Source organism: Talaromyces marneffei, chromosome 1 (genome assembly GCF_009556855.1).
Source record: "Talaromyces marneffei chromosome 1, complete sequence".
Taxonomy (NCBI): Eukaryota; Fungi; Ascomycota; class Eurotiomycetes; order Eurotiales; family Trichocomaceae; genus Talaromyces; species Talaromyces marneffei.
The window spans coordinates 5,570,181-5,596,861 of NC_072348.1; the positions used below are offsets into that span (position 1 = coordinate 5,570,181).

The 26,681-nt window shown below is 47.3% G+C and overlaps 14 protein-coding genes across 14 annotated transcripts; 7 read left to right on the forward strand and 7 right to left on the reverse strand.

The window, feature by feature from the left end:
- Positions 1 to 820: 820 nt before the first annotated feature.
- Positions 821 to 2,263, forward strand: EYB26_002043 (uncharacterized protein; the record flags this gene model as incomplete). The annotated part of the gene is made up of 2 exons (XM_054261351.1): positions 821 to 1,849; positions 1,913 to 2,263. The coding sequence occupies 2 exons, from the start codon at positions 821 to 823 to the stop codon at positions 2,261 to 2,263; spliced, it is 1,380 nt and encodes a 459-aa protein (XP_054117326.1).
- A 338-nt stretch (positions 2,264 to 2,601) lies between these two features.
- EYB26_002044 (uncharacterized protein) lies at positions 2,602 to 3,284 on the reverse strand (the record flags this gene model as incomplete). The annotated part of the gene is made up of 2 exons (XM_054261352.1): positions 2,602 to 3,144; positions 3,204 to 3,284. The coding sequence occupies 2 exons, from the start codon at positions 3,282 to 3,284 to the stop codon at positions 2,602 to 2,604; spliced, it is 624 nt and encodes a 207-aa protein (XP_054117327.1).
- A 1,656-nt stretch (positions 3,285 to 4,940) lies between these two features.
- Positions 4,941 to 7,374, forward strand: EYB26_002045 (uncharacterized protein; the record flags this gene model as incomplete). The annotated part of the gene is made up of 4 exons (XM_054261353.1): positions 4,941 to 5,124; positions 5,178 to 5,345; positions 5,394 to 6,661; positions 6,712 to 7,374. 4 exons carry the CDS (start codon positions 4,941 to 4,943, stop codon positions 7,372 to 7,374), a joined length of 2,283 nt encoding a protein of 760 aa, XP_054117328.1.
- Positions 7,375 to 8,351: 977 nt separating this feature from the next.
- EYB26_002046 (uncharacterized protein) lies at positions 8,352 to 9,086 on the reverse strand (the record flags this gene model as incomplete). The annotated part of the gene is made up of 3 exons (XM_054261354.1): positions 8,352 to 8,498; positions 8,557 to 8,624; positions 8,690 to 9,086. 3 exons carry the CDS (start codon positions 9,084 to 9,086, stop codon positions 8,352 to 8,354), a joined length of 612 nt encoding a protein of 203 aa, XP_054117329.1.
- A 300-nt stretch (positions 9,087 to 9,386) lies between these two features.
- On the forward strand, positions 9,387 to 10,832 carry EYB26_002047 (uncharacterized protein; the record flags this gene model as incomplete). Its single annotated transcript, XM_054261355.1, has 2 exons — positions 9,387 to 9,574; positions 9,635 to 10,832. The coding sequence occupies 2 exons, from the start codon at positions 9,387 to 9,389 to the stop codon at positions 10,830 to 10,832; spliced, it is 1,386 nt and encodes a 461-aa protein (XP_054117330.1).
- A 168-nt stretch (positions 10,833 to 11,000) lies between these two features.
- On the reverse strand, positions 11,001 to 12,427 carry EYB26_002048 (uncharacterized protein; the record flags this gene model as incomplete). Its single annotated transcript, XM_054261356.1, has 2 exons — positions 11,001 to 11,566; positions 11,623 to 12,427. The coding sequence occupies 2 exons, from the start codon at positions 12,425 to 12,427 to the stop codon at positions 11,001 to 11,003; spliced, it is 1,371 nt and encodes a 456-aa protein (XP_054117331.1).
- Positions 12,428 to 13,911: 1,484 nt separating this feature from the next.
- Positions 13,912 to 16,251, forward strand: EYB26_002049 (uncharacterized protein; the record flags this gene model as incomplete). Its single annotated transcript, XM_054261357.1, has 9 exons — positions 13,912 to 13,998; positions 14,092 to 14,262; positions 14,330 to 14,566; positions 14,621 to 14,745; positions 14,796 to 14,866; positions 14,916 to 15,195; positions 15,246 to 15,421; positions 15,475 to 15,928; positions 15,984 to 16,251. 9 exons carry the CDS (start codon positions 13,912 to 13,914, stop codon positions 16,249 to 16,251), a joined length of 1,869 nt encoding a protein of 622 aa, XP_054117332.1.
- Positions 16,252 to 16,625: 374 nt separating this feature from the next.
- On the reverse strand, positions 16,626 to 17,596 carry EYB26_002050 (uncharacterized protein; the record flags this gene model as incomplete). Its single annotated transcript, XM_054261358.1, has 3 exons — positions 16,626 to 16,783; positions 16,836 to 17,250; positions 17,300 to 17,596. 3 exons carry the CDS (start codon positions 17,594 to 17,596, stop codon positions 16,626 to 16,628), a joined length of 870 nt encoding a protein of 289 aa, XP_054117333.1.
- A 460-nt stretch (positions 17,597 to 18,056) lies between these two features.
- Positions 18,057 to 18,479, forward strand: EYB26_002051 (uncharacterized protein; the record flags this gene model as incomplete). Its single annotated transcript, XM_054261359.1, has 3 exons — positions 18,057 to 18,174; positions 18,224 to 18,272; positions 18,341 to 18,479. The coding sequence occupies 3 exons, from the start codon at positions 18,057 to 18,059 to the stop codon at positions 18,477 to 18,479; spliced, it is 306 nt and encodes a 101-aa protein (XP_054117334.1).
- Positions 18,480 to 19,023: 544 nt separating this feature from the next.
- EYB26_002052 (uncharacterized protein) lies at positions 19,024 to 20,499 on the reverse strand (the record flags this gene model as incomplete). The annotated part of the gene is made up of 3 exons (XM_054261360.1): positions 19,024 to 19,487; positions 19,543 to 20,318; positions 20,381 to 20,499. The coding sequence occupies 3 exons, from the start codon at positions 20,497 to 20,499 to the stop codon at positions 19,024 to 19,026; spliced, it is 1,359 nt and encodes a 452-aa protein (XP_054117335.1).
- Positions 20,500 to 20,725: 226 nt separating this feature from the next.
- EYB26_002053 (uncharacterized protein) lies at positions 20,726 to 21,008 on the forward strand (the record flags this gene model as incomplete). The annotated part of the gene is made up of 2 exons (XM_054261361.1): positions 20,726 to 20,761; positions 20,823 to 21,008. 2 exons carry the CDS (start codon positions 20,726 to 20,728, stop codon positions 21,006 to 21,008), a joined length of 222 nt encoding a protein of 73 aa, XP_054117336.1.
- Positions 21,009 to 21,608: 600 nt separating this feature from the next.
- EYB26_002054 (uncharacterized protein) lies at positions 21,609 to 22,921 on the reverse strand (the record flags this gene model as incomplete). The annotated part of the gene is made up of 3 exons (XM_054261362.1): positions 21,609 to 21,851; positions 21,904 to 22,788; positions 22,844 to 22,921. 3 exons carry the CDS (start codon positions 22,919 to 22,921, stop codon positions 21,609 to 21,611), a joined length of 1,206 nt encoding a protein of 401 aa, XP_054117337.1.
- A 931-nt stretch (positions 22,922 to 23,852) lies between these two features.
- On the forward strand, positions 23,853 to 24,631 carry EYB26_002055 (uncharacterized protein; the record flags this gene model as incomplete). The annotated part of the gene is made up of 3 exons (XM_054261363.1): positions 23,853 to 23,864; positions 23,931 to 23,996; positions 24,071 to 24,631. The coding sequence occupies 3 exons, from the start codon at positions 23,853 to 23,855 to the stop codon at positions 24,629 to 24,631; spliced, it is 639 nt and encodes a 212-aa protein (XP_054117338.1).
- Positions 24,632 to 25,133: 502 nt separating this feature from the next.
- EYB26_002056 (uncharacterized protein) lies at positions 25,134 to 26,645 on the reverse strand (the record flags this gene model as incomplete). Its single annotated transcript, XM_054261364.1, has 2 exons — positions 25,134 to 26,420; positions 26,475 to 26,645. 2 exons carry the CDS (start codon positions 26,643 to 26,645, stop codon positions 25,134 to 25,136), a joined length of 1,458 nt encoding a protein of 485 aa, XP_054117339.1.
- Positions 26,646 to 26,681: the final 36 nt, after the last annotated feature.

Consider the following 26,681-nt stretch of genomic DNA (forward strand, 5'->3'; position numbering starts at 1 on the left):
TGGTGTTTGTACTAATTTTCACGGGCATGGCATGGTTCATGAATGGATTTGATTGATAGCTTTATTTTAGAGACAATGACGATGACCAAGACAGCTGAAGCTTATCAATAGGCTTTCAAGACGTACGTACTATATGAGTAAGAATCCTAGACATGTTTCATCCTTCAGTACTCGTGTGCCGCGTGGCTGCTAGTCCGATCCGGAGTTGATTTATCACGATTATCCTCTTTGGTGACAAGCAACCATGGTATCAACCAGAGCCTTCAGATCGCAACCCCCATTTTACCATTTTCCATTTCAACGTCATCCTCGTTTCACGTTAATGTCATTGACACACGACTACTCTGTAACCGCCAGATCTGCCCAACGCCGATCTGAACCGCAGATGAAGATTGGTCGAGCGTCTCTCACCTGGGCGTCGTCCAATAACAGCACCTAATCACCAGATGGGCGTCTAGCATTCCTTTTTCAAGCCTTCGAGGCACTGGCCAGTGCCTGCATTCCGTTCCTAAATATCGACAGTCGACTAGAGAGACCCTGGGTGAAACTGGGCCGCCCACTTTTTTGAATGGAGTTTCGTGGAGTTATGGAGGGAACATCAGATGTTGATGTCAATTCGTATTCGTGGTTGGTTACCCATTACCACTGGAGGTGTGGCTTGGTTGTACAGTACCGCAAACCGATGTTGACTTGATTTTTAGTTAATATCTTGCCTTTCGCTGATTTGAATTTGTTCTCTACTTGTGATCCGACTTTCAACATCGTCTGTGCATGAGCATTGCGTGTGTTAAGGGTCCTCGTGATCCGAACATATAACGTGATGCAAACCCAGTCATCTTTACATCGGCTACACCACGGTCGATTGCGTATCTGGATACTCGCCTTTGCGCCTATACTCAGTCTCGTCCTGCTCTGGACATGGCTACGAAGACCGAATTCGCTTTTGCTTGATCAGTACTTCTCTACAGACGGAAAAGGTGCCGACGACGGCAGCATCAATAATGTTAAGCCAAAACCTATTCCAGAAATGGACGAGATCCTCGTCATCCTCAAAACTGGCGTGACAGAATCCTTGAGCAAAGTACCAGTTCACCTTGAAACAACTCTCTCCTCCATCCCGCACTTTGTCGTCTTTTCAGACTACGAAGAGGAAATAGCTGGTATTCGGACGCACGACGTCCTACGCGGAATCGATGAAGCCACCAAACGCAAAGTCCCCGAATTCGAGCTCTACAATCGTATTCGTGAGCATGGACGCGATGCATTGACGCCCGCCGATTATGGTGATGACTCTAATGGGCCCTGGGGTCGTCAAAACAACCCGGGCTGGAGGCTGGATAAATGGAAGTTTCTGCCTATGATCCCCGCGGCACTGGATTACAAACCAGATGCGAAGTGGTTTGTGTTCATGGAAGCTGATTCATATATCTTCTGGCCAAATCTTGTGGAGTGGTTATCGCAATTGAATCACGAACAGGATTGGTATCTGGGATTCCCCATGCAGATCGGCAACACGATTTTTGCGTACGGCGGTTCTGGGTTCGTCGTTTCCAACCCGGCCATGCGCAAAACGGCGCAGTATGTCGAGGAACAACCGCAGACGGAGATCGATAACTATACAGCTACGCAATGGGCGGGCGATTGTGTATTGGGTAAAATGTTTCGTGATGCTGGCGTAGGACTTCACTGGTCTTGGCCCATGTTTCAGGATTCTAGGCTGTGGGAAATGGATTATTTCGCAACTATTGGTGGTAGGCGTGCGTGGTGTTATCCGGTTGTGTCGTATCATCATATGCAGCCTGATGATATTCGGGGGTTGTATGAGTTTGAAAGCGAATGGTTTAAATCAGTACGTTCTCTACATACCTTTTGTTTTTGCTTTTGTCATGTTACAGACTAATCATCTGTTTAGGGCAACTCGAGCACAAAACTGTTATTATTCAGCGACATGTTCTACCGTCTCATCCTATCGGACATCCTCTCTCTGCGCGATGGATGGGACAACGCCGCCGACAACGCCATCACCAACAAAGAGGGCTCGTCGCTCGTACTTACTTTTGAAGAGTGCAGCAACATATGTGCCAATAACAAGAGCTGTCTTTCATATCGGTATCGTGAAAATGACAAGAATTGTTATGTCTCATCGGCCGTCAAAAGGGGAACAGCAGCCGAGGGCGTGAAATCGAATTGGATGATTGATCGGATACACAATAAGATTCGTGAATATGGGGAGACGTGTAAGAATGTTGAGTTTGTATTATGACGTCTTTTAGCGTTGTATTTGAGTATGGCGTTTTTTGTATATCTACTTCACGATTCGATTATCGGGACGAGCTTGGACTACCAACTGTGGTCATGCTGGCCGATGGCATGCGATAGACCGATGATTTACGACTCAAGAATGACAAATTTGTTGAATATAGAACATTGCAACTATGTATGAAGTAGTTATCATAACATACAATCATTTCACTTTTGACACACAAGTCAAATAACATCATTGAACAGGAAGCCCTCTACGATTATGTTCCCCCCTCCTACTAACATCCACTTCATAACTTTTTGACTGATATCAAACTACAAGACCACAGCAAAAACAATTTATAGCGCGAACGCAGCCACAGCAGCCGCAATTCCAATAGCAAACAATCCCGTCCCAATGAACGGCACAGAAACAGAACCCGCAGCACCAGTAGCTTGAGGGACCCTAGATGTCGTGCCGGTGCCAGTGGAGGTGGAAGATGCAGTCGCACCAGACGTAACGCCAGACATCCCAGAAGTAGAGGACGCCTCTCCTGCGCCTCCCGTTCCCGAGGAAGTAGGAGCAGCAGAGGTGGAAGGTTTAGAAGAACAAGATGTCCGCGACGGCGTCGTCGAGCCAGAGCCAGAGCCAGCAGCAGACGATCCAGTCGTCGTAGCAGAGCCCGTGGCGGTCCCCGTAATAGGCGGAACACTAACAGGCACACCAGCCGACGAACACACCGAGGTCACTGCATTCGAGACAGAAGATTGATCTGAAAGATCACAGTTACTCTGTACGCAGGGAGCGATTGCGCCGACGAGGTTGGGGTCGGCGCAGTGACAGGTAAAGTTCGTGAGGCCGTTGCAGCCGTCGCTTTGGAGGGCGGTGAGGAAGCAGTTAAACTATCAAGTCTTGGGTTAGTATGGTGATGCTATGTAAAGATGGGATGGGGGCGACGGACAGAGCAATTGGGGAGATTGGGGAGTTGGGCTTGAGCGAAGCCGAGGGTTGCAATTAGCGCGAGGAAATATCTGAACTGCATTATGACGAGCTTCTCTATTGAATATAGGTGGGAATATCAAAGATTGAGGTGATCGATCGAGTAATTGAATTTCTAGAGGGGGGGGATTAGGGCTAACGCATACGGTTATGTGGTAGATTGACATGCACCTATCCTTATTTATATACTCGACTTTTAAAGCACCCAGAAATAAAAGCTACTCGAGTGCAGGGGCCATCAAACCCCCTCCCCGTACTCTTGTAAAAAGAAAGGAAATCTCAGGTTGTACAATCGCAGTCTGTACGAGGCCACGACATCACGACGAACCAGACAGAGCTGGGGTATTATCGCCGACATACGTAACATGTTGTAGCAGGCGAATAAGATATTGAGCGAGACTCAAACCAAGGGTTACTGCGTCCTGTAAACTGTGGAACTTGACTCTGCTGTTTTTTGTGCTACAGTGGGCGACAACGCCTCTGATAGGGTATGGTCGCATGATGTAAGTGGCTGGGATGAATGGGAGACAGCAACTACTACAGGCATACTAACTACTACATAGTACTACGTAGTACTTCTTTTTGTGATACGTCGCATACTAGTAGTCATAGAAGGCTCCGAGTGGTCATCGTGTGTACCAGTTGGCAGGTAGTGCCTAGATGGGTTGTTTGTGTGACGTTGGCTTCGGCGATGCGCGAGGAATCAAACAGGGGATATGCGGAGTGCATCGGGGATCATTTGGAGCCACCATGAATATGAAAATTAAAATGTCGAATCAATCCATCCATTAGAGTGTATCCAGAGGTGCTTTCTGTAGAAGCAGAAGGGCTCGCTGGTTGCGGCCACTCCTGCAAGTCTGGAACTCTTTGGACTCTGGAGTTAGGGCTAAGTGACGTCACGGCTGTCTGCCACGAACATTGTTGCCTTGTCAAAGTAATCGAAATCGTGCCTCCAGACGGGAATAGGACACTGCCGTCGATACTGCCCCCCCGAATTCATTGTCAATTGACGAATTTATGCAGTTTGTGTCCAAGGCCTTGGAACAAGAGTGTATGTCGGTGGGGAGAGTCCCGCCGGGTGGCTGGCGTCAGAGGCAAATAGAGTGTTTTTAGTGCCTTGACATGGGTAACCTAACTTCAACCTCTCTCCTGTGGGTAGTTTCTTCTCTCATAAAAGGCTTCATTTTCTACTACGTAGCACCTGATAGTCTTGCCTAAGACAGGGACTAATTTCTCACTGAGACGGAATACCCACCATCATATGCTCGTACAACCGCCCAACAGTCAAACTAACAACGACCTCAATTAATCCCAGTCAAGCGATGGATGGTCGACCAGCCGAGCCCAATCACACCATTTTTCTAAATGCAACCTCCTTGGAAGACCTACTACAGTAGTGACAGCTACTCAAAAATGGAAGGTGTCTTCAGTCCTGCCATTAAAGGCGAAGATGGCGACATCTGTGTGGCACCACGTGGAGGGAAGAAGTGAAAGGGGAAGAGGGGAAATTTGAGAATGCGAAGATACTGACCAGGAAGGATACTTATAGGAGGAAGAAACATATGCCCCTGTTTATCTGTTCCATAGAAACTGGAAATGTTCGATTGGGAAGGTCTCACTGCCCCCACTTCCTTCTTCCCTTTCCTTTCCTCCTCCCTCCTTCTCAACAAAATGGGCTGTCAAGGAAGTTACGCCAGAGATGGAGCAGGACAGCTCGGATGTCTCCCAGCATGGTGAAGAGGTCGAGGTTACGCCAAACACCGCTGATCCTGCTAGCGACAAGGTCAAGAGCGTGGTCAATGAAAAGACCTGCGAGGTTTCGGTGGAGTCTCCCCAGGATGAGGATACAGAATACGTCAAAGGACACCCAGTTATTCGCAATGGTACCTTTAACACTTTACACGACTACCCAATTTACCAGCTAACTCTAATGCAGGCCTCGACGTCTCCAAATACATTGTTTCCCTGCGCGACGATGGTGATCCTGCGTTTACGTTCCGGTCCTTTGTTCTAGGCACCGCCTTCAGTGCACTTTCAAGTGTCATTACAATGCTCTACGTTTTCAAACCCTACCAGGCGCAGGTCTCTTTTACTTTTCTGCAACGTGGGTCAATCACCAGTCTCCTTTTTTATGCATCTGCTAATCTTGCAGTTCTCGTCTTCATTTTTGGCCAGGCATGGGCGCTCTTCACTCCTCACCCGGAACGATTCAAGTGGAAATGGGTACAGGATACGCTTCGCTTCCTCAATTTCGGACAGGCGTTCGGAATTAAAGAACATGTGGTCTCTGCCTTGATCGCCTCGTCTGGTAATAACGGTCTGGCTGGAGTGGATGTTTATGCTGTTGAACGACTGTTCTACAACACAAGCGTCACGGCAACCACTGCTGTCTTGGGCACTTTCTCAATTTCACTTGTAGGATTTGTACTGGCTGGCGTACTCCGCCCCCTGATCGTCTATCCGGCCGAGATGGTATACTGGTCAACTTTGCCTCAAATAGTGCTCTTCCAAAACTTGCACTTCGATACCCACACGAACAGGGGTCGATTGGTCAAATTCGGCTGGGCTCTTGCGGCTGCCACGATCTGGGAATTTTTCCCTTCATACATCGTGACCTGGTTTTCGGGTATCTCGATATTCTGTCTGGCCTCTATGCATGCCCCGACACAAACTCGCACCGTTTTCTCCAAGGTCTTTGGAGGGGCTTCCTCTAACGAAGGCTTGGGTATCTTGAACTTCAGTCTTGATTGGCAATATATTCAGAGCGTGTACATGTCATTACCTTTGAAGCAACAGTTGAATTCATGGATTGGCTACGTTATTTTCTACATCGCCATGCTCGCCCTCTATTACGGAAACGCTTGGGATGCGCTGAGCTTCCCGTTCATGTCCACTTCCCTGTTTCGGGCAAACGGTACGGAATACGATACCCGCTCTATAATCAACAATCAAGGTACAATCGATTTTGGCAAGGTCGACGAGGTGGGACTGCCATACATGACTGCCTCCGCTGTCTGGGGTTTCCTGACGCAGAGTTTAGCCATCGGTGCACTGATCTCTCATGTGCTCATATTTTATAGCAAGGACATGTGGCTCGCCTGGAAACAAGCACGTACCAGGACGCAACCAGACCCGCACTATCGAGCAATGCTTAAGTACAAAGAGGTTCCCATGTGGTGGTATTATGGTCTTTTTGTTCTTGCATTCTTGGCCGGTTTGATCGTCAACATTGGAGGTCAAACTACGCAACCAGCGTGGGAATATATCATTTCTCTTGTCCTGGGTGCTTTCATTGCACCTTTCTCCTGTATTCTTTGTGGACTGTACGGGACCGGTGTGGCAACGAATCTTATTTCCAAGATGGTTGCCGGCGCATTATACCCTGGACGTCCTCTAGCTAACCTTTACTTTGCAAGTTGGGTAAGTTCGCCAACCCTTATTAAACAATCCCCCCCATTGACATATTTTAGTCCCATCAAGTCATTCTATTGGCTGTCAACTTGGCCAGCTGGCTCAAAGTAGGCCAGTATACCAAGATCCCTCCTAGGGTGATGTTCCTCACTCAGATATACGGCACCTTGCTAGGAGCGGGCTTGGATTATGCCGTTATGACGACAATCGTCAGTAACCAACGAGAAATTCTCCTCGATCCTATCGGAAACAACGTCTGGAGCGGTTCATACGTTCAGAGTCTAAACTCCAATGCAATCACATGGGCACTGGCCAAGGAGATGTACGGAATACACGGCCAATATCTCATCGTTCCCTTGGGTCTCGTCATTGGTCTTGCTTTTCCCGTCTTGCACTGGGGCGTGATCAAGGTATTCCCCAGGGTCGCCAAATTGGAAATCAACACCGCGGTGATTCTCACTTATGCCGGTCTAATTTACTTTGGCAACACATCGTGGATCTGGTCCTCGATTGTGGTTGGCATTTTCTCCCAGGTCTGGCTTCGTCGTCGTCTACCCCGGGTTTACAACAAGTACAACTATCTCATTGGGGCTGCATTGGATGGCGGATCTCAGCTCGTTATTTTCATTTTGTCATTTGCAGTCTTTGGCGCAAGTGGTAACGAGGTCCCTTTTCCGACCTGGTGGGGGAATCCTTCTGGTAACCCAGATCATTGTTTGTAGTGGTCGATTTGAGAAGCCGATAGTTTGAACGTGCTCGTCGCTTGTAATCAGTATAGCCCGTTAGTAGTTTCTCCTGGTGTCATGATACCACAAATCATGACTGCCTACGTGTGTATGTTCGTCTGGTTTGACAGTTTCTGTGTATCTCCCTCTTGTTTTACGGACATCGACCCTCGTACCTAAGCGTGGGGTGTTGATCAATGTCCGACGACTGTGAATATATATCATACATTGGAGACTCCAACCCACCATTGCTCATAGCAACGTCCGGCTGCATACTCAAAATACCTCAATTAAAAGGTTCAAGAATTTTAAATCCCGCTCCTTGTAAAAATCACCAATTACACCCGAAACGAACGAATATCAATTATCTACATTTTTTAATTGCATCCACGTGCATCGTCAAAATCCATATACGTCCTAAACTGGAGTAGAATATAAATCATTATTTTTCTTAAATCCTCAACAAGTCTCCATCGACTAGTGGTTAAGTCATCGGTCTCATAGCACGCTATGACCAGTTGTAAACAACTGAGCGATCCGGAAAGCGGAGTTCGATTCTCCGTGGGGACACTGGAATTTCATCTTTTTGTTTTTTTTTTTTTTTCCGGGGACACACTTGATCATCCTATTTTTCTTTTTACGTTATTACACTTTAAATTTCATATAACTGCTCATTTTTTCTTTCTTTCCACGTAGTTGATAGAAATACACATAGTATTAATTATTTCTTCACATACTGCAAGGCAATGTATGACCAATCCAAAAGAAAAGGTAACTTCAACCGACTGCCGCGATGATTTAAATAGAGGTAGATTGACAATGGTAGATTTATCGATAAGAATACAGCTCCATGCCAGCCTGCCTGCGTCCCCCAGTGCCGTGAAAAGAAAATAAAAGAAAGGGTATGATAATAAACCTGGAACGCCGTCAAACATAAAACAATATTAGAAACACATGTCAAGAGGGCTGCGTAATCATGACAGCAGTTCATCCACATATGCCCGCTCCGCGACAGGGGCTTTGCGATCCTTCAATAGGACAGCAAGGACCTCAATTGGCGGCTCAAGATCGAGCATATGTGCTCGACGCCAGCGCTTGATTCGTGATATTCCGATGCAGGGCTATGCATCCGTGTTAGCGACTGAATTTGCGCATTGCCATGACAAAGAGCCTACTTACACCGTACTGACTCGACAAGTCGAAATGTCGTAGAATCTTTTCATCCATATCAAGCCCGTTTTGATGTACTATTCGACATTGATAATTAGTAAAGTGCACCCCTAACACCCTTTTGAATAGGTAGATAGAATACCTCTCGGCGCTTTCCTGCTATGCTCCTCCTCATTCCAATACCGTCTAATCTGCGCATCACTAATCTCCAATGCCCTCTTATCCTCATCCGTCTGAGGCTGACTGAGCTCCTCCTTTACTTGCTCTCTAATTGCCAATTCTGCGACATGCGGCTTTGACGATGCTGCTGGCGACGTAACGGGGACTTGCTCTGGGAATGCAGTATCGGCTTCTGGTGCAGGTGAAGCAGAGGCCGAGGATGTTATTTTAGTTGCAAGTTCTTTGACGATTGGATCGATGTTCTTGATTTGTTTCCCTGTTGCGGTGGTTGAGGGCTTGGTGACTCGGGATTGTGTACCGAAGGAGAGTTTGGACTGCTGGCTGGGAGCAGTCCGTCCGGTTGAGCGGCGGGGAGGCATTTTGTGTGTTTTTGTTGGAATGATGAGAGTTTAGATGTTGGGGAGAGTGGAGGGTGGCAGGTAGTTAGTGACGTCCTGTCAATGTAGTAAACCGGCATGAAGATGGAAGTTGAGGTTGAGAAAAAGGCGATGTCATTCGTTGCGCAGGCAACCGGTCGGCTGGTCCAGAATGAGTTAGCGTGTTAGACGCGTTTTCGCGCCAAAAGTCAATATAACTCTTTTGGGAACCGTCCGTGAATCTATCTTCACCTGACCTCGATAGTGAATTTAACCTTAATTCACAATTTGCAACCAAGCAAAATGAATAATTTACGACCCGTTGAGAGGGCTCTCGCTACGTTGCTGCCAACTCACGAAAATGAAATGCCGCCTGAGCTTCTCAGTCTCGCGCAGTCTTTTTTTGCGCAGTCTCGAAGTTACTCGTCGAGCTTGAAGCCGGAGGAGGAGATTGCTAGACCCCATGCTTGCGCTGAGATTGCTTGTCGACGGTATGCCAAACCCATTGTCAATGAACTGAACGACGGATGTTGACGGTAAATTGATCAAAGATTGGCGCGGACATTGAAACTCCCACCTCTGCTCGGCCACCCGCCGTGTCCCCCGCGAGTGTACAAAAAACTCTACACATTCCTCGAAAAGTCTATAGGAAATGCAACTTCGAAGAATAAATCCGCACCTCCTACGCCAAACAAGCCTTCTTCCACACCCAAAAAGAATGATACTGCGACTTCCCGAACACCATCGAAGCAGCTTAATACACCATCGAAAAGCACACCTCTAGAAAAGAGGGCTCTCCATAATGAAGCGAACAAAACACCATCACGAATGACCTCCGTAAAGCGTGCGCACTTTACCAAAGAACCACTGCAACTGTTAGAGAATATCAAAGATGCGCCGCAATTTGTCATGCCTTCTATCAGGACGATCTGCAAAATGCTGTCAACGCCTGCGCCTCGAATGACGCTGTGGTCCAGACCACCTATCTCACGGACATTACCCCCGCATATCTTTGCAGGTGTCTCCTCGATACTTCACTTTATCTCCAAGATGACTGATAAGGAAGTTGACGAATTGGATGAAGATGCCTCTGAATTCGTCAACATAATACGCAACCCAGAAGAAGAAGGGAGCGATGACTACAAAGAAGTCATAATGGCTCTTATAGTAGCCATCTACTTTTTGGTGCTTGCTCGCCGACGCAGTCCTCCCCTTAGCACCACGCCAGCAAACGGCAAACAACCCACGGTCTCCGACAACCCACCCATGTCACCCGCCGCAGAACCCCGCAAAATGGATAAAAAGACCTTTTCTGAAATGCGACAGACAGCTCTATCAAGCCTGGGACTACCGCCAGCGGAGAAACGGCATGGCGAGGACGTGGATGCATGGATTGAGATAATTCAGACACTTAAATGGGCAAAGGGGCAGGAATGGTTTGATAATATCCCGTTAGCCGGAGAAAGGGAAGACGAGCTTGGGAACGGGCTTTACGATGATGACGATGAAGTTGATGGAGATGGGCAGGATGGACGTAAAGCGCAGGGTGTGAAGCGTCGAAAGACGAATATATTTTTACATGCTGGCAAGGATGAAGAGGGGTTGTTGTTGCCCGGGCTGGGGACGATGATGCAGGATCGGGTTGATTATTTGAGTGAGGATCGGAGGGAGGATTATGTGGAATGGAAGGCAGATATGTTGGAGAGGATTTGCAAGATTATGAAGACAGGGAAAAGAATGGCTGTCTAGTTGACATCTTTTCCAAGTGCCTATAACTGTATATTTATGCTCTATTCCTGAAACCTAACGCTATCGAATATGAACCAAGTGCCAACCCAGAAACCAAACGAACCGGACACAACCACCCAAAAAAATCTTGTCTAAGATGCACATATCTATGTATATCTGGAATCTTCTCTAATACCAAATACTCCTCGTCCGGTGATGCGGAATAGTTTCCTGACCATCACTCTCCAGTTCTTTCATTGTGTCGTATAAGAAAAAGTCGATCAAGATGGCGTTTATGCCGATGGTTTTCAGTTTTGGTGTGCTTGATTTTGTTGTTGTAGTGGTCTTCGGTTCTTCTTTCTCAACAATAACCCGGGGCTCTTCAGCCAGTTTTTCTGCAATTTCTTCGTTCTCCCCATTATCTTGCGACTCCTTGGTCGCTTCCTCTGTAGTATCTTTTTTCACTTCAGGTTCTTGTGTTTCGGTTGTTATTTCCACAACATTCTTGTCTTGTTTCTCATCGATATTGACTTCAAACGTCGACGAGTTCCCCGTAGAATACACCAATCGTGTTTCCGGATGTTTACGCTCAATCTCCTGTCTGATCAGTTCCACGCACCAGATAGAAGTGCCCCGAAGCTCCATTTCCCACTTCGAGCCCGATTTGATGGGTTTGCGACTGCGGATATGGCTCTCCAATGGTGGAGAGTAGAGGAGACAGCCGAAGTGATAGAGCATTTGTGGGATTCGGTAATCTTAGGACGTTAGATTAGAGAGACAAAGAAATATTTGAGCTGGAAAGGACGCATACCGGCAAACATGGTGATTTTCTCTATGTCGTTGAACTCGCCATAAGACTCGCCATCAAAGCAAGCCCATAGATCAGCCACAAGAATCTGAGCACGTTTGTAGAAACGTACTGTACGGCCATCAAAGTTTCCCTCGTCGCGGAAGCATGGGAATTCATCCGCTAGGAGATTCACAAGAGCTGCTGCGGATTTATTGGCGTCATAGATGCAGTTGATAAAACTGCCGTCGAACTTTTCATCCAGGATCTGACCTGCTTCTCGCATACAGTGGAAGCGCTCCTTGATCAACGGAATCTCTTCATCCGAGGTGGAGCGAAAGACGTGTCGGAGCAAGTCTTCTGTGAACTCTTCCTCGTTCAGCCAGAAGTCCGGGCTCGTGATCGGAATACCGTCATCCAAAGCTCTCTGCAAAGCAGCGACCAAACTCCAATACCCCGTCCACTTGCGGCCGTGATAATCAATCCCAAACCTCTTACTTTCCTCCTTCTCCTCCGACCAAAAGCTAAAATTCAGCAAATCCATGGTAAATATAAAATCCACGGTACTCTCATCCTTGGCCTTGGGGTGCAATTCATGCTCAGACCATGTCGATGTAGAGTACTGCTTCTGCTGGATTTGTTGCCATATAGTCTCCGCCGCGGCTTTGGTCTGTCGCGGATCTAGGGCTACGTCGATGGAATTGTCGAATATCCACCGGGCGTTTTGGAGCACCTTTGTCTCTGGGGCTTCGTTGCCTTTCTTCTTGCCTAGGCCTAGGGATTGGCGGAGGAGCTCGAGGAGCTCAGGGTCGGCTTCGTCGTCCGACATTTCCACTTTGTTTTTTGTGCGGAATTTAGGCTTTTTGTGATTTGATAGAAATGATCCTCAATGATATTCCGGTAATTAGCGTGCAGTGGCGGATTGTCTGCTCGAGATCAATGAATTTTCGCCAGAAAGATTTTGATGGATATTGATATCGATAAGGACGAATGGATGAGTCAAGCAGCCACGTTTAACTACTTATGGCCAGAGGACCTTAAAAACCAAACACATCCATGATGGCTTATTAAAAGTGATAGTTCAAGTAATTGCTTGGATTTGGGCAAACTTGAGGCTTCCCTCTTTGTCTAGAATTGGATCATGGTCCATTGTCGTGTGCCTAGTTACCAAAAATTTATTTTGACTCGTTACATAAGCATTAATGTGGTCTGTGATTGGCCCATTCTCTGCTCCCCTACAGATATCAATAAGATGGATCTATATGTTATGCTCGCCTGCCAGAGATTGAATGCTAAGAGGAAATACGAATTGGTATGATAAACTTGCACCAGCGGCTGAAGATGTCTACCTAACAACTTGTAGCATTATAGTCAAAAAATCCGTATGTAGGCCATGGCTGGTCCGGTTCATCGCTCCCCTGAGAAAACTCGTCCGCCATCTCGTGGAAATGGCGCTGAGGTGTGTTTGGCTTCTTTCAAGCACTCGAATCTGATATTAATAGGAGCAACGTGCCGTTGGCATGGACAATGTAGCGTTGGCAAATCAACTGGCTAGCTTGTCATGGAACCTGCAACTGTCCGTTAGACCCATGCACCTGGTTGTCTCAGGCACTCTGCAAATCTGTTGCATTCGGATTTAACAATCTGTTTCTTTGTAAGTATGGCCACCAGTCGTTGACGGGAATAAGAATCAATAGTATGTTCCAGTGTTGGAGCCAGGATACGTAGTTCTTTTGGATAAAGCCACGAGACGATGTTGAAAGGTGGGTAGGTATAAGATGTATTTCTATTGTCATGACCCAGTGTGATCTCTGGCAAAGATAAGACTGTATTAGACTTTAGAGCAAACAACCCACAATCTACCGGAAACCATTGAACAGTGAGAGTAAGGCAAAGAGAGAGAGAGAAAGAGAGGTGTGTGAGAACTTAGAAGAGGCGGCCGCCGGCAGGAGTGCCTTCCGTCCCAATCGGGTTTAATGATTAGATCATCTATCACTGGGAACAAACCTCACTATTTTCTCAACAACCTGCTTCACATCCCTTCCCTTTTCTTTTCTGCTTGTGCCTTTAGTCATATTCATTCTTCAATCCCCCAATTTTACGCGCCCCCCGTCGATTCCAGTCAATCTTTCTTTTTGTACGGCTGTACCGGTATCCAGGCTCATAGCACAGGTGTGGAGAAGCTCTACCGTCAATCACTTTCACTACCTTTTCCTCAGCTCGCCCGTTTTCCTCATTTCTCTTTCATCTCTTCTACGCTCGCTTGATATTTCCCTCTAGGATGACAATATTCTTCATCCACCTTGCCTAGCTATGGAGTCCAATGCAAATGGTCGGCTTCCGTCGCGAGACACTTATCTCAAGCGATCTCTAGGAACGTTGTCTCGTCGCATTCGCAATGTGAGTTTTGAACCACTAATTGGATCGCGCAAAACAACTTTGAAATTTATGTGTGTATTTGATCTTATTTACTGATTTATTTGAATTTCCTAGTCTCGCGTCTTGCTCGTCGGCGCTGGTGGAATCGGTTGCGAGCTCCTCAAAAACCTACTTCTCACCGGTTTCGGTGAAATTCACATCGTCGACCTCGATACCATCGATCTAAGCAACCTGAACCGGCAGTTCTTGTTTCGCCACGAACATATTAAGAAATCCAAGGCACTGGTAAGCTTGTCAAGTGTCCACTGGAGTATATCGCATCGCGTGCACGTCTCACCCATATTACGTACAGGTAGCGAAGGAAGTCGCTCAGAAATTCCGACCTGATTCGAAACTAGAAGCATACCATGCCAACATCAAAGACGCCCAGTTCAACATCGACTGGTTCGCCACATTCGATGTCGTTTTCAATGCCCTTGATAATTTGGATGCTCGTCGCCATGTGAATCGGATGTGCCTCGCTGCAAACGTACCTCTGGTGGAAAGCGGAACAACGGGGTTCAATGGCCAAGTTCAAGTCATCAAGAAGGTGCGACATTATCTGGACTTTGTGTGCTCAGGGCTCTTGCTGATGAAGGTCTAGTCTCGTACTGAGTGCTATGATTGCAACCCGAAAGAAGTGCCAAAATCTTTCCCTGTTTGCACCATTCGAAGCACGCCAAGCCAGCCCATACACTGCATCGTGTGGGCAAAAAGCTATCTCCTCCCGTAAGTACTTGATACCATCTATTGAGTCTGCCGTGTGCTAAGTTCAGCAGCGAGCTTTTTGGTACTAGTGAAACCGACGGTGACGAAGACGGATTCGACCATAGCAAAGATGCAGAGAACGGTAAGAATCCGCCAGTAACATAAGAGAAATATTAGCTAACTATTCATAGCGGAGGAGATTGAGAATTTACGCCGCGAAGCAAAGGCCCTCAAAGCAATTCGAGAATCTATGGGCACTGAAGGATTTGCACAGAAAGTTTTTGACAAAGTCTTCAAGGAGGATATCGAGCGTCTGTGTGCAATGGAGGATATGTGGAAGACACGTAAACCCCCAACTGCCCTCAATTATGAGTCTTTACAAGAAAGAGCCAGTTCAGTTGAGGCAACTATTTCTCAGAATGACCAGAAAGTTTGGACACTAGAAGAAGATTTTGCAGTCTTCAAGGATAGGTAAGGCGCTGTTTGTGATAGTTTTGGATATGAGCTAATGATATCTATAGTCTGCATCGCTTGAGCATCCGACTAAGGGAGCTTCAAGCGAACAAATCTGGCAACATTGAACCGATAATCACATTCGACAAGGACGACGTCGATACTTTGGACTTTGTTGCCGCCAGCGCCAACCTACGGTCTGTGATTTTTGGTATTGAATCAAAATCAAAATTCGATATCAAGCGTAGGCACTTCATTCCGTTCATAACACTTTAGGGTCTTGACTAACAGGTGCAGAAATGGCTGGAAACATTATCCCCGCGATTGCTACCACCAACGCAATGACAGCCAGTCTCTGCGTTTTGCAAGCATTCAAAGTGTTGAAGGATGAGTACGATCATGCTAAGATGGTCTTTCTTGAGCGCTCTGGAGTTCGAGCGATCAATTCCGACAGTTTACGACCACCAAACCCATTCTGCGCCGTTTGCTCCGTGGCAAATGGAAATATCAAGGTGGATCTAGAAAATGCAACGTTGAATGACCTGGTTGAAGATATTATTCGCGGCAAGCTCGGTTACACCGAAGAATTCTCTATCAACACAGACGCTGGCATGATCTATGATCCGGACTTGGATGATAATTTACCCAAGAAGCTTGTTGATCTAGGCGTCCAGGCAGAAACTTTGCTGACCATCATTGACGAGAGAGATGATGACCCTTTCGTTAATCTAGAACTAGTCGTGGAAGGAAGGTGAGCCATTCATGCGATCAACCTATATAAGACATTCGTGCTCACAGTACTTTAGCAAAAAAACCGGTGAAGATGACAAAGCAGTCACCCTCGTCAGAGATATCAAGATCCCGAAGAAGCCCAAGCAAGCGCCCGTCGAGGAACCCCTCGTCGACGGTACGGCTCCGAATGGAGTTGTTGGAAAGAGGAAGCGTGCAGAAGAAGAGACCGCCCTAAACGGCGAACCTGACGCAAAGCGTCTTGCAGCCACCAATGGCACCAACAACGAGCCTATCTTGCTTGACGATCCTGACACTGGCGCGATTTTGATTGACGACGACTAGACGATTCCTCACACGACAGTATACGGCCGAGATTTGTGCCCATTTTGCTTTCTTCTTCTCTGTATAAAAGATTTTCCCTCCCACATCTGCTTTGACCGTTATGGAGTTTTGGTTATATTTGGGTTTGATATACTCCAAGGATTTGCAAAATATGCGCGCATGAAAGGAATGGACGGCCATGGCGCTGCGTGGGTTATTGATTTGGAGGAACGATTTTGATTAGGTAGACAGATAGAACTTGGTTGATTATGTATCGCAATTGAGCATTTTCAAAGCAAAGAATATAGATGGAAATTGAGCAAGTCTCAAGGTCTGTGTGCCAACTGGAGTCTGTAAGAAGTCGTTCTATCATCGAATCACGGTATAAATGTCTCTCACACTGCGCTCAACCCGCCATCGAGGTTCAGAACGCAGTTATTAGCGTACTCATTAGAGGAAAGGAAGACGGCTGCATCAGCGACTTCTCTTGGGTCTCCGAACCTGTTCAAAGGAATCTGAGCTCGTAATTCGTTGATCTTGTGGTCGCTAAAATCTAGATGTTGTTAGACCTTCCACTTCTCTGTTAAGATACTGTGAAAACGAACCTTGAATCATTGGCGTCTCAATATAGCCAGGTAATATCGCATTACACCTCAGCATAACATTACCTCCTCGCAAAATATCAGCTGTCTCAACGGCCATTGATCTCGTTAATCCTAATAGCCCGGCTTTTGAAGCGGCATATGTGACTGTCCCCGTCACTCCCTTTAATGCTAGCAAGGAGGAAATGTTGATGATGCATTTCGACAACCGTTGTTGTTGGTCTGTCTCAGACTTCGATTCAATGTCTTTCTTCTGCCTTGAGCGTACACGCATACACGCCTTGAGCATAGCTCGAGAAGTATATATTGCGCCTTCGAGGTTTGTTTTTAGGATGTTTGAGATGTGTTCCGGTGATGTTCGTGGGAGTATGTTTGAGGCTGATATCCCAGCTGCGTTTATGAGAATGTCCACATTCGTCTATGATCAGATCAGTATGAAGCAATCAGAAGGGGCGTGGGAGAATCACCATAGTTTTCTCAAGTTCACTCATCCATTCACTCGCAACAGAAATATCGCCGACCAGAATCTCTATTTTCGGGTCTAACGATGTCATTCTTTCGCCTACATCCTCCTCTGGGGCCCGCGTAGCAACATCCCCGGCTTGACTCGAAGATTCAGACTCAGGAATAGACTCAGTTAATCGTCTTGAAGCATCTTGTAGCTTTTCACGCTGGCGGCCGACGAGGATAACTTTACTGGCTCCTTCGGTTAGGAAGCGTTCGGCGATTGCATATCCGATGCCTGAGGAACCGCCAGTTATCATTGCTGTGCGGCCATGGAGGCGGCTATTTCCTTTGTATGAGGGTGATGAATATGCTCTTTGTGATTGCTTTGACCTAGACCAAGGAACTGCGATAGATTGAGGGCGAATGTTTGTGGATAGTATCGAATGTCTCGGAGCTTGGACATGTTTGATGTCAAGGCAAATGGTAATTCTTGAGTTCCGCATCTTGCTCAATTCGAAATACGTTTCAACCACCGTAATATATCTCTAAAAGTACCTAGGTGGGTGTCTCTTGAACAAGAAGCAAATGATAGTTGACCTGAGCTAAGCTCCACGGCTTAAGCACGGACCACACCGAATATAGGCGGCACTTAACGCGTCGCGCAGATAAGATCAAACTTCTTTCTTTGTCATTTCATCCAATCTTTTCTCAACATCAACACCGCCACTTTTTTATATATCGATCACATATCACTGACATCCGTTATCGCTCTATAAAATGTCAACTTCATCGACAGACTATGTCACCTTAATATCAAGCGATGGCTTCGAATTCATCCTTCCCCGCAGCACAGCCTGTGTCTCTGGCACGATACGTCGCATGCTCGATCCTAGCAGTATGTGCTTCCTCATCCTTTGTAGGAAAACTTCTAATTCCCTGGATAGGCAAATTCTCAGAAGCATTAACGGGTACCTGTGTTCTCGAAAACATCACGTTTGTCTCCCTCTCCTCTTCGATCCCAACGGTCCTCAGAAATCTGACAAATGAATTTCGTTGTATAGTGGCGTCGTCCTCGAAAAAGTCTGCGAATACTTCTGCTACAACGACAAGATGAAAGAGCAAGTCAACGTTGTGGATATGGATATTCCGCCGGAGCTGTGTTTGGAGTTGTTGATGGCCGCGGATTATTTGGATACTTAGTCTGGACGCTTTACGAGTTACGATCTCGAAAGAAAAAAAAAAAAAAACTGAATTTTTTTTTGCACAGCGAGGATTTGGCGGGTTCTTTGTCTTATGGATCATGGAGTGATGAAAATATGGGATTTTTGTTTTCGTTTGTTTCTATTATGTCTATGATCGATCGATAGTATCGATTTCCACACTTGTCATTTCGGAGTTTGAGAGGCATGGATAGAATGCGATTGTCGCAACCAGTAGATTTCGATTGCTGTTTCATGATGTCCTTTCATATGTCCGGCTATTTTCGTTGCTTGTTTTGAACCACCGGAGCATCGTCGCCTGTCCGATGCACACCATGGACAAATGACCTAAAGATGGTGGCAGAGGGATATGAAGGTTCCCCTTTCTATTCAGCATCAGTCCGATCGAGATGGGCTAGCAGGTCTTATTCCTGGGGAAACATATCGCGTTCGCCTCTTGGGCGCAGTGCTGAAAAGCACTCTGCTCATTGAGTAATCGCCTCATGAATGATTCTTTTATAGCGCTGGCTGACATGCAGACAACACTACCTCCCTTTGCCCTTCCCACCATTCTTCTCCCGATAACCACCACCCTTATTCCCCCTCGGCGGCCCCTGAGTCTCAAAAATCTTTTCTCTCGAAAACCCCGCATCCGCAAAACGCAGATAACTCACAATCCCCTGATCGACAATCGCTAGAATCGCACTACGATATCCCTGCCGTAGACGAGAGTACAAATTGCGCTCCATCTTTTCGCCGCGAGGTGGTTCGTAGGGACTTGATTCGATGAGGGCGCTTAATTGGCGCATTGTTGGGATTGAGGTGTGGCTGCGTGCGTCGACGACTGCGATGCGGAAGTCGGGGGCTTGTGGTGCGGAGATCTTGTAGGGGGTGGAGGGTTTGTATATGTAGTATGTGAATTGGAATGGGGCCTCGGTTGGCTTTCTTTCGGGTTTTGGGACTGCCGCATTGTACGCGGGAATCAAGGCTAGCTTTTTGAATAAGGCATCTACACTCGTGTCAGCCTTGAATGCAAATATCTGGAAATCAGTGTGAACACTTACTATAGGTCTGCGGAGTGGAAACACCTACCAACGGACCCTGCGCTGAATAGTCCTTTTCCACAATGCCCGCAATCGACTCGTAAAACTGATTCCAGCAAGCAGAGATGCTTTTGATGTATGACCCAGTCGACGAAAGCTCATCGTCAATCTCATGTTCCGGCTCCTCCTGTGTCCCATACCACGACGGTGCCCTTACAACAGTATACCCCGTCCTCTTCAACCCACTATAAACCACATACCTCTCCAACGTCAAACCCGCAGTTCCCATCATACACGCATACGCTGCCTCCAAACTCATTGGGACATCCATATCCTCATCGTCAACCCGTACAGATTCCGTAATCGTACTCGGCCATTTGAGGTACAACGACCCCCGCTCAACGAGATATATCGCTTCTTCAGGCAAAAGCCACACCCTGTTCCAACGATCTGCTCTTCCCATTGTTTTGAAGAATGGGCCTTTGGGTTGGGGGACGCAGACGCATGCATCTGGCGAGATGCCGGCCATGGGGTCTTTGATTGTGCGTTTTGCAGGTTTGTCTTCCACGCTTGCCGGGGAGTCTTCTTGATTGTTTGCTTCGGTAGGTGGCGGTGTTGGTCCCTCCGGCGCATAAATTCCGACACACCGAGACTTTTCAGGATGTAGTCGCGGGTGTGAGATGGCAGTGTACATTGCATTTCGCGACGCAGCGAGGACATCGGATTGTAACATAGTAGGGTTGGGCTCAAAGTCTTTTTCGCCGCGGCGGGGGAGAGCGGCTTGAGAGGTGTCGACGCTGCAGACTCATTAGACAAATATTTTCTCAAAGAAGAGAGTGAAGTAATTTGAAGAACATACAGGCTGAGACTGTTCAAGAACCGAAAGTCCTGCATTTCGTCTGAAAGATCGATTTCAGCCTGCGGCGCGGAGTCGCCAGATGTAGGGTGACGAATGACATCTTCATCGAGGTCTGCCATCTTGACCAGGAAAAACTGGTACGCAATGTTATATTCAAGCTGAAGGATCGTGAGAACTTTGGAGGCGCAAGTCGTGTTGGCGGACTGTACCGTAGTTGAAATTAAAATCGATAGCTTTACTTTCTTATCGGGGCCTAACTTTTACGATAAGCGGGCCCGCCGCCATAAACGAGTCAGCGAGGAAACATCAGGATCAATCAACACTTAATACCCAAAATAAGCAAAAATGTCTGATCTAGACTATAACGATCTTCTCCCCCAGGTAAGGCTATACAGATATCTAGCTTCTCGAAGAAGAAAAGAAAAAAACTGACAAAAAGCAGATATCGACCAATCTCAGTAACACACTGAACACATGGGGCGCATCGTCGCATCAGTATCAGGCAGTTTTGCAAACACTCAAGGATCTTCTGCAACGCATAGAGCAGCGTGATGCGCAGCTCGTCAAGTCTACGGAGATAGATGCTGATATGTTGAGTCAGGCGATGGAGTTTCTGAAATTGGGATAGAGGTGAAAAGGGCTGGCGCGGTTTATGAATTATGAGGACATGTTTGAATTTACTATTGTTATATACCTAAATACGTATTATCGACTAGCTATGCCTATGGACAAGTTGTGTCCATGGTTGTTTGCCAGAGCTTAAAATCGTTGTATGATCATCCAGCTGAGCGTGACAATGTAGGAATCGGCAAATATTGATACCACTCTGGTAGGCGCAAGGATATGAACGCCTGAGAAACCACGATACCTCAACTCCAGTCCATGCATATGTACCTCCGTTAAACCTCCATTTGCAATGTAGAAAAAAAGATGATGGCGTTCTATCACCATCCTGCATACTGCCTTTATGTTCAGAACCAAACGTTGGTATATGTCAACAAGGTCATTGCATAGCTCTCATGCCACGCACTCCTGTCCGGCATGATCTTCTTTCTTCCCCTTTGACGCACTCTATGCTGTACACTGCTGGTAATGTCAGAGTGGCGGACGAAAATTGTATGTCGTCCTAGCTATATGACCAACTCGGCCAATAAAAATTGCATGCCACGTTGAGCTTTATTCTAACGATGGCGCTGTAGATCGTGGAATTATGTTCTATGCTGTCGACTCAATCGATCAACGGCCTCTTCTGGTTCCCAACAACAGCTACTCCCAGAACGGACAGTGCGTTGTAATCGTGATATCGAACGATTGTCGGATGCGGCAAAGCTGGATTCTCGGGATTAATCATTGCAGCATCGCGGGCGGATTGCTCTATTGCTTCCATTTCTTCTTTGCACCCGGCATGGTCGATTGGACAGACGACGATGGGCTGCCGGATCACGATATCTCTTGCAGATATCAAATGCGCCTGTTGTAAAGTTAGCGCGGATTTCTTCCATCAGCTGAACGTGTAATCATACCTTCACAGTGAGATAGTATTCAATCTTGTAAAGACTGGCGGTAGTTGTAAATCCATTGACCGGATAAGATGGAAATGCCGATTTCCCTCGTGGCAGAATCCCATCTGCATCACGGGTATCTTTCGCTGGAAACACTAACCCCAAGTTCGCTGCCCAGCCTACATCTGAAAGCTTGGTACCGACACTCTCGGTCCGTTTTATGATCGTCTTCACTTTCCGTTGTGGTTCGTCTCCTTCGTGGTTATATATAATCTCTTCATCAATTCCGATCGTGATTTTGTTGATTGTGACTTTCCTGGCTTTCGCTAGCCAATCTGGATTTGGTGACAGTCTAACGTATACGCTGACAGGATCCAGCGGACCATATGAACCCCGAGGAAGTGATATACCCAAAGTCACCAAATGATCCGTTACTTTCTCGGCCGTCTCTGGCCTATTATACATTCCGAATGTAGATAGGGTATCGTATCGGCAGATGGGGACCGGGAAACCGTACTTTCGCTGATCTGACTGGCCCTGTTGTACCGTCACAACAATCTCATAAAATGTTTCCGCCGTCCGACTGGGAAGTTGTAGACTAGCCGCAGGGATTCGCCGGGATACCTCCTGGCCTCCTCGTCCGTAGGGAATGAACAAAACAAAAGGAAGGTCCATTGACATGACTTCTTCATATTCTCGACCGGCAGGGCATCGGAATAATAACATCTCCTTTCCAACCAATTCTATAACTTCTTTTCGGGGCGGCGCAAGATGTTTCTTCGTGACCGAGTCTGCGGAGGGGTGGATTGTTTCTTTGCGTTGAAGACATATGGTGACTAGTGAAATGTTTACAGGCGCTGTGATGCCAACACTGGGACGTATCTCGACTCTACCTTCCACGCGCGGCTATATAACGTTAGAGGAAGAGCCCAATTATCTGGACGTAAAGTCAATGACTTACCAACGTCGCCGATATACCAGGATAACCGATGAGGAAATTACCATTCGGAGGCCCGGACACGCGCACGAATGCGGCCATCTTCAAGAAGTGCTGGCCAGCCCACCATGGGCAATCACCAGTTCAAGTTCGTACAGGTACGACAATGTATCCCGCAACCGAGGAACCGCGAGTCGCGTGGAGACAACGATTACATCAGTTTGCGATGCAAGAACGGAGACGTAGACTTTCGGTGTAGCTGTTTCGATAAAGCTGAAAGCTACAATCAGCGAGCTGTGCTGCTTGTTGTGGTGAGTGGAGCGATGGACGGCGGGCAAGGCGGGCGAAGCGGGCGGTTAGGTGAGTCTGCAGGAATCCGAGAAGTCGATAGTCTCTATGCGCATCCCTTTCGGACGAGGCTATCGGGAGAATGCCCAAAAGCTTGTTCCTGTGTGTTTACGATCGTTTCCGTTTCCAAGACTCGCTGGAGTCTGGGTCTGGGTCCGGGTACTTAAAGTGGCTGACCTGACTGCGCTGGTGAGGTTAGGCCTGTGAGGGATATGTGTGGAGTCTTTTAGCCGCCTGTGAGCCTTTAAAAGTGGCCGCTAGCCAGTCTAACTCCGCCAGCTGAGGACCAAGTCGTGGGTAGTGCTGATGTCAGCGTTGCTTTGGGGTAACTAGTTAGTTAGTTAACTGGTTGGTTAACTACTACAGAGCACGGAGTAGTGGCAGTTGGTAGGGTAAATTTGCTAAATTAAGGCTGACGGCTGAGCAAAAACAAGCAAGGAGGGAGTGTCCGTTGACATACGGAGTATGGACAATAGTGAGAGATGTTTCTGGAGTAACTAAACATCTGAGCCAAAAAAAGGCGGGCTCCTTCTTGGCCTCTCATCATCAGCGTGTCTCCAACTCCCTTCCCGACCAATCAGACAAGGGTGGAGCATGCGGAGACTGCTCCATGCTTAAACACCGCGATTTTTATGCGCTGGAATACCTTCACCTTGATTATTCCATATCACAAGTAACAGACACAATGTCGGTCACGGTAAGAATATTACTTCCCCGTTTGATCAGTATATATAAACATGATTGTCGAGCTGACTTTGTATAGCTACACACCACCCATGGAGACCTCAAGGTCGAAATCTTTTGCGAAACCGTCCCCCAAACAGCAGAGGTGAGTACGCTTCGATTCGCCTGCAACTATACACTTCAGCTTGTCATATAGTATACTGATACCTATTCTTCCAGAATTTTCTAGCATTATGCGCATGCGGCGCATACGATAACACCCCATTCCACCGCTTCATGCCCGGCTTCATGATCCAAGGCGGCGACATCTCTCTCAGTCCCGCCGCAACCTCTTCCGAGCGGCACATCCTCCCCTTCGACGACATCCCCAAAGGTGGTACTTCAATCAACCACCCTTCCGCCCTCAACCAGGAAATCCACGTACCCGCCCTACGACATAATGCGCGTGGCGTGCTATCCATGGCCTCAAGACCGGTAAAAGACCGCACCGTGCCCGGTATGCAAAATGCCTCTGGACCGACCGTCAATGGGAGTCAGTTTTTTATAACTTTTGCGCCAGCAACGCATCTTGATGGGGAAAGCACTGTGTTTGGCAGAGTGCTGAATCTGACGGCTCAGGACGAGGGTGGTGATGTGCTGGGGAGGTTGGAACAGGCGAATATCAAAGTGGATAAGAAAGGTCGTGTGGTGCAGCCAAAGGAAGGGCAGGAGATTGAAGGGGAATGGGAGGCGCTGAAGATCAAGTCGGTTACGATACATGCCAATCCGTTTGCGAAGTGAGCGAATCCAGGTCAGGATGAACAAGGAACTTCGTCCCTCTGCTTAGGTGGGGAGGATCTTCTCCAAGAGATTCCAGCAATTCCAAGGCGCTTGGCCCCGGGGACTCTCGGTCAATGCCGTGTGAAGTATCGAGTTGTGCCTGGACCTCGAGGTAATGCTAATCGGTGTGTCCGATATCCATATTACACGCTACGCCCGCCATCCTCGAACAGTACAAATTGGGCATTGAAATCAATCATGTCTTCTTTGAAGGCAAACTGTTTATGGGTCTGTGGCGTCCACGATCAGACTGTGGAATGCGAAATAAAGCAAAGCTAAAGATTTTGATAGAACAATGACTACATGTATATACTATGAACATAATGCTTCATATAAACATGACTATCGAAAACATTAGAGAAAAGAAACAAACACGCCAGTTCCCATGCAATAGTCAAAGCGGATATTTCGCTTTTTACAGACTCCGATTCGCGCCTCGTAAAATAATTCTTGTGCAAAAATTCTATGCCTTGGGCTCTTCAGCTTCATCCTCCTTCTTATCATGCTCAGAATCGTTTTCGTATCCCTCAGTCTTCATGTCCTTCAAACCAAGATCTTCCTCTTCCTCCTCAGTACGAGTGTAGTCCTCTTCGGATAGTTGAGGGTCAGGGTCGGGCAGGTGCAAGTTCTGCACGTAGCTGTTAGCGAGAGGATCTTCCAGTGTAATGATGAATTTCAATTCGCCGTTGATAGCGGACTCAAGTCGGTCGAAGAAACGGGTCCACGTCTCTTTGTCGCCAGATGACAACGAATCTCCAGCGCCTGAGTCTCCAACATCAAAGATCTGGCCGTGTAATTGATCGCGAACCTCGGTCAGGAGACCCTCGACGGTAGTGAATCGACCACCGAGTGTTCCAGGCTGCACGGACATCTCGAGCTCATGGCTGTACAATGCGCAAGTGTCTGATTTCAAGATATCGCGAGACAAGTCCTCAATGGACTCCACTTTGAGCGTGATGCGTTTGCCCTTATCCGGGACTGAACCACCAGTCTTGACTTCATTTGTTCTGTATCCGCAATGATCACAGATAGTACTCCAGATGAAGACTTCCTTGAAGTAAGGAATGCTGACTTTTTGCATGTTGACAACACATGCTTTGGTGCATCCAGGACATTCTGCCGGCAAGGTGTAGACTTGTCCATCGATAATATCGAGATCTTCAGGATCACCGGCAGTCTGCACCATGTTGTTGGCTTCGGCATTCTGCGCATCTGGGTCTGCTGAAATGCCCAATTCCTCATTTTGTTCATGGGTTCGAGGGTAGTCACGACGTTTGTATTTGTTTCCTGTATCATGTGGGGTGGGCGCAATCCATGAGTTACCGGTGGGATCGTCGAGAGAGATCGTGAATGGGAAAGCCTCTCCGGCTAACATCTTGGCGATTTTCTCAATAATAGGTTCCAAGGCTTTGAATAGTTCTGGGGCTTGGTCCTTCCTCAATTCCTGCTCACTCTCGAGGGTAGAGTGGATCTTCTGAAGCACGCCTTCAACATTGGTGAGCTGAGACTCTCCCTTGGGCATCTCGATCTCCAGAGTCTCCAGCTTGAAAACAGCCACGTCACTCTTGATGACTTGTCGCTGGAGATCTTCTTCGTTCTCTACAACAAGAGTGTACTTCGAACCGAGCACTTGAATCTGGGACGCCGACTTGACGGAATTATCCTTAAAATAGCAATGTGGGCATTCAAAGGATTCGAGGATAATATCACGGAAGTACGGAACACGGAGGAGTAGGAGTCGAGTAGTTCCCTGTGAAGGTCAGTATCGGTCGCAGCGAAAAGGGGAAAGGAAGGAAAACTGTACGTTATCATGACAGTTCATGCAAAGACTTTCGATTTCAACCACACCATTATCGTCGTCATTCTCAACAACCTCACCAAGCTTCTGGAATTGAGACTCGTTTTCGGGTTTCTTCTGGGTCATTGAATCCAGCATGCGATCCATCTGGGCAGTGGAATCTGCTGCCTCCGACATTGTGAAAATATGATATTTCAAAAACGGTCGATAATA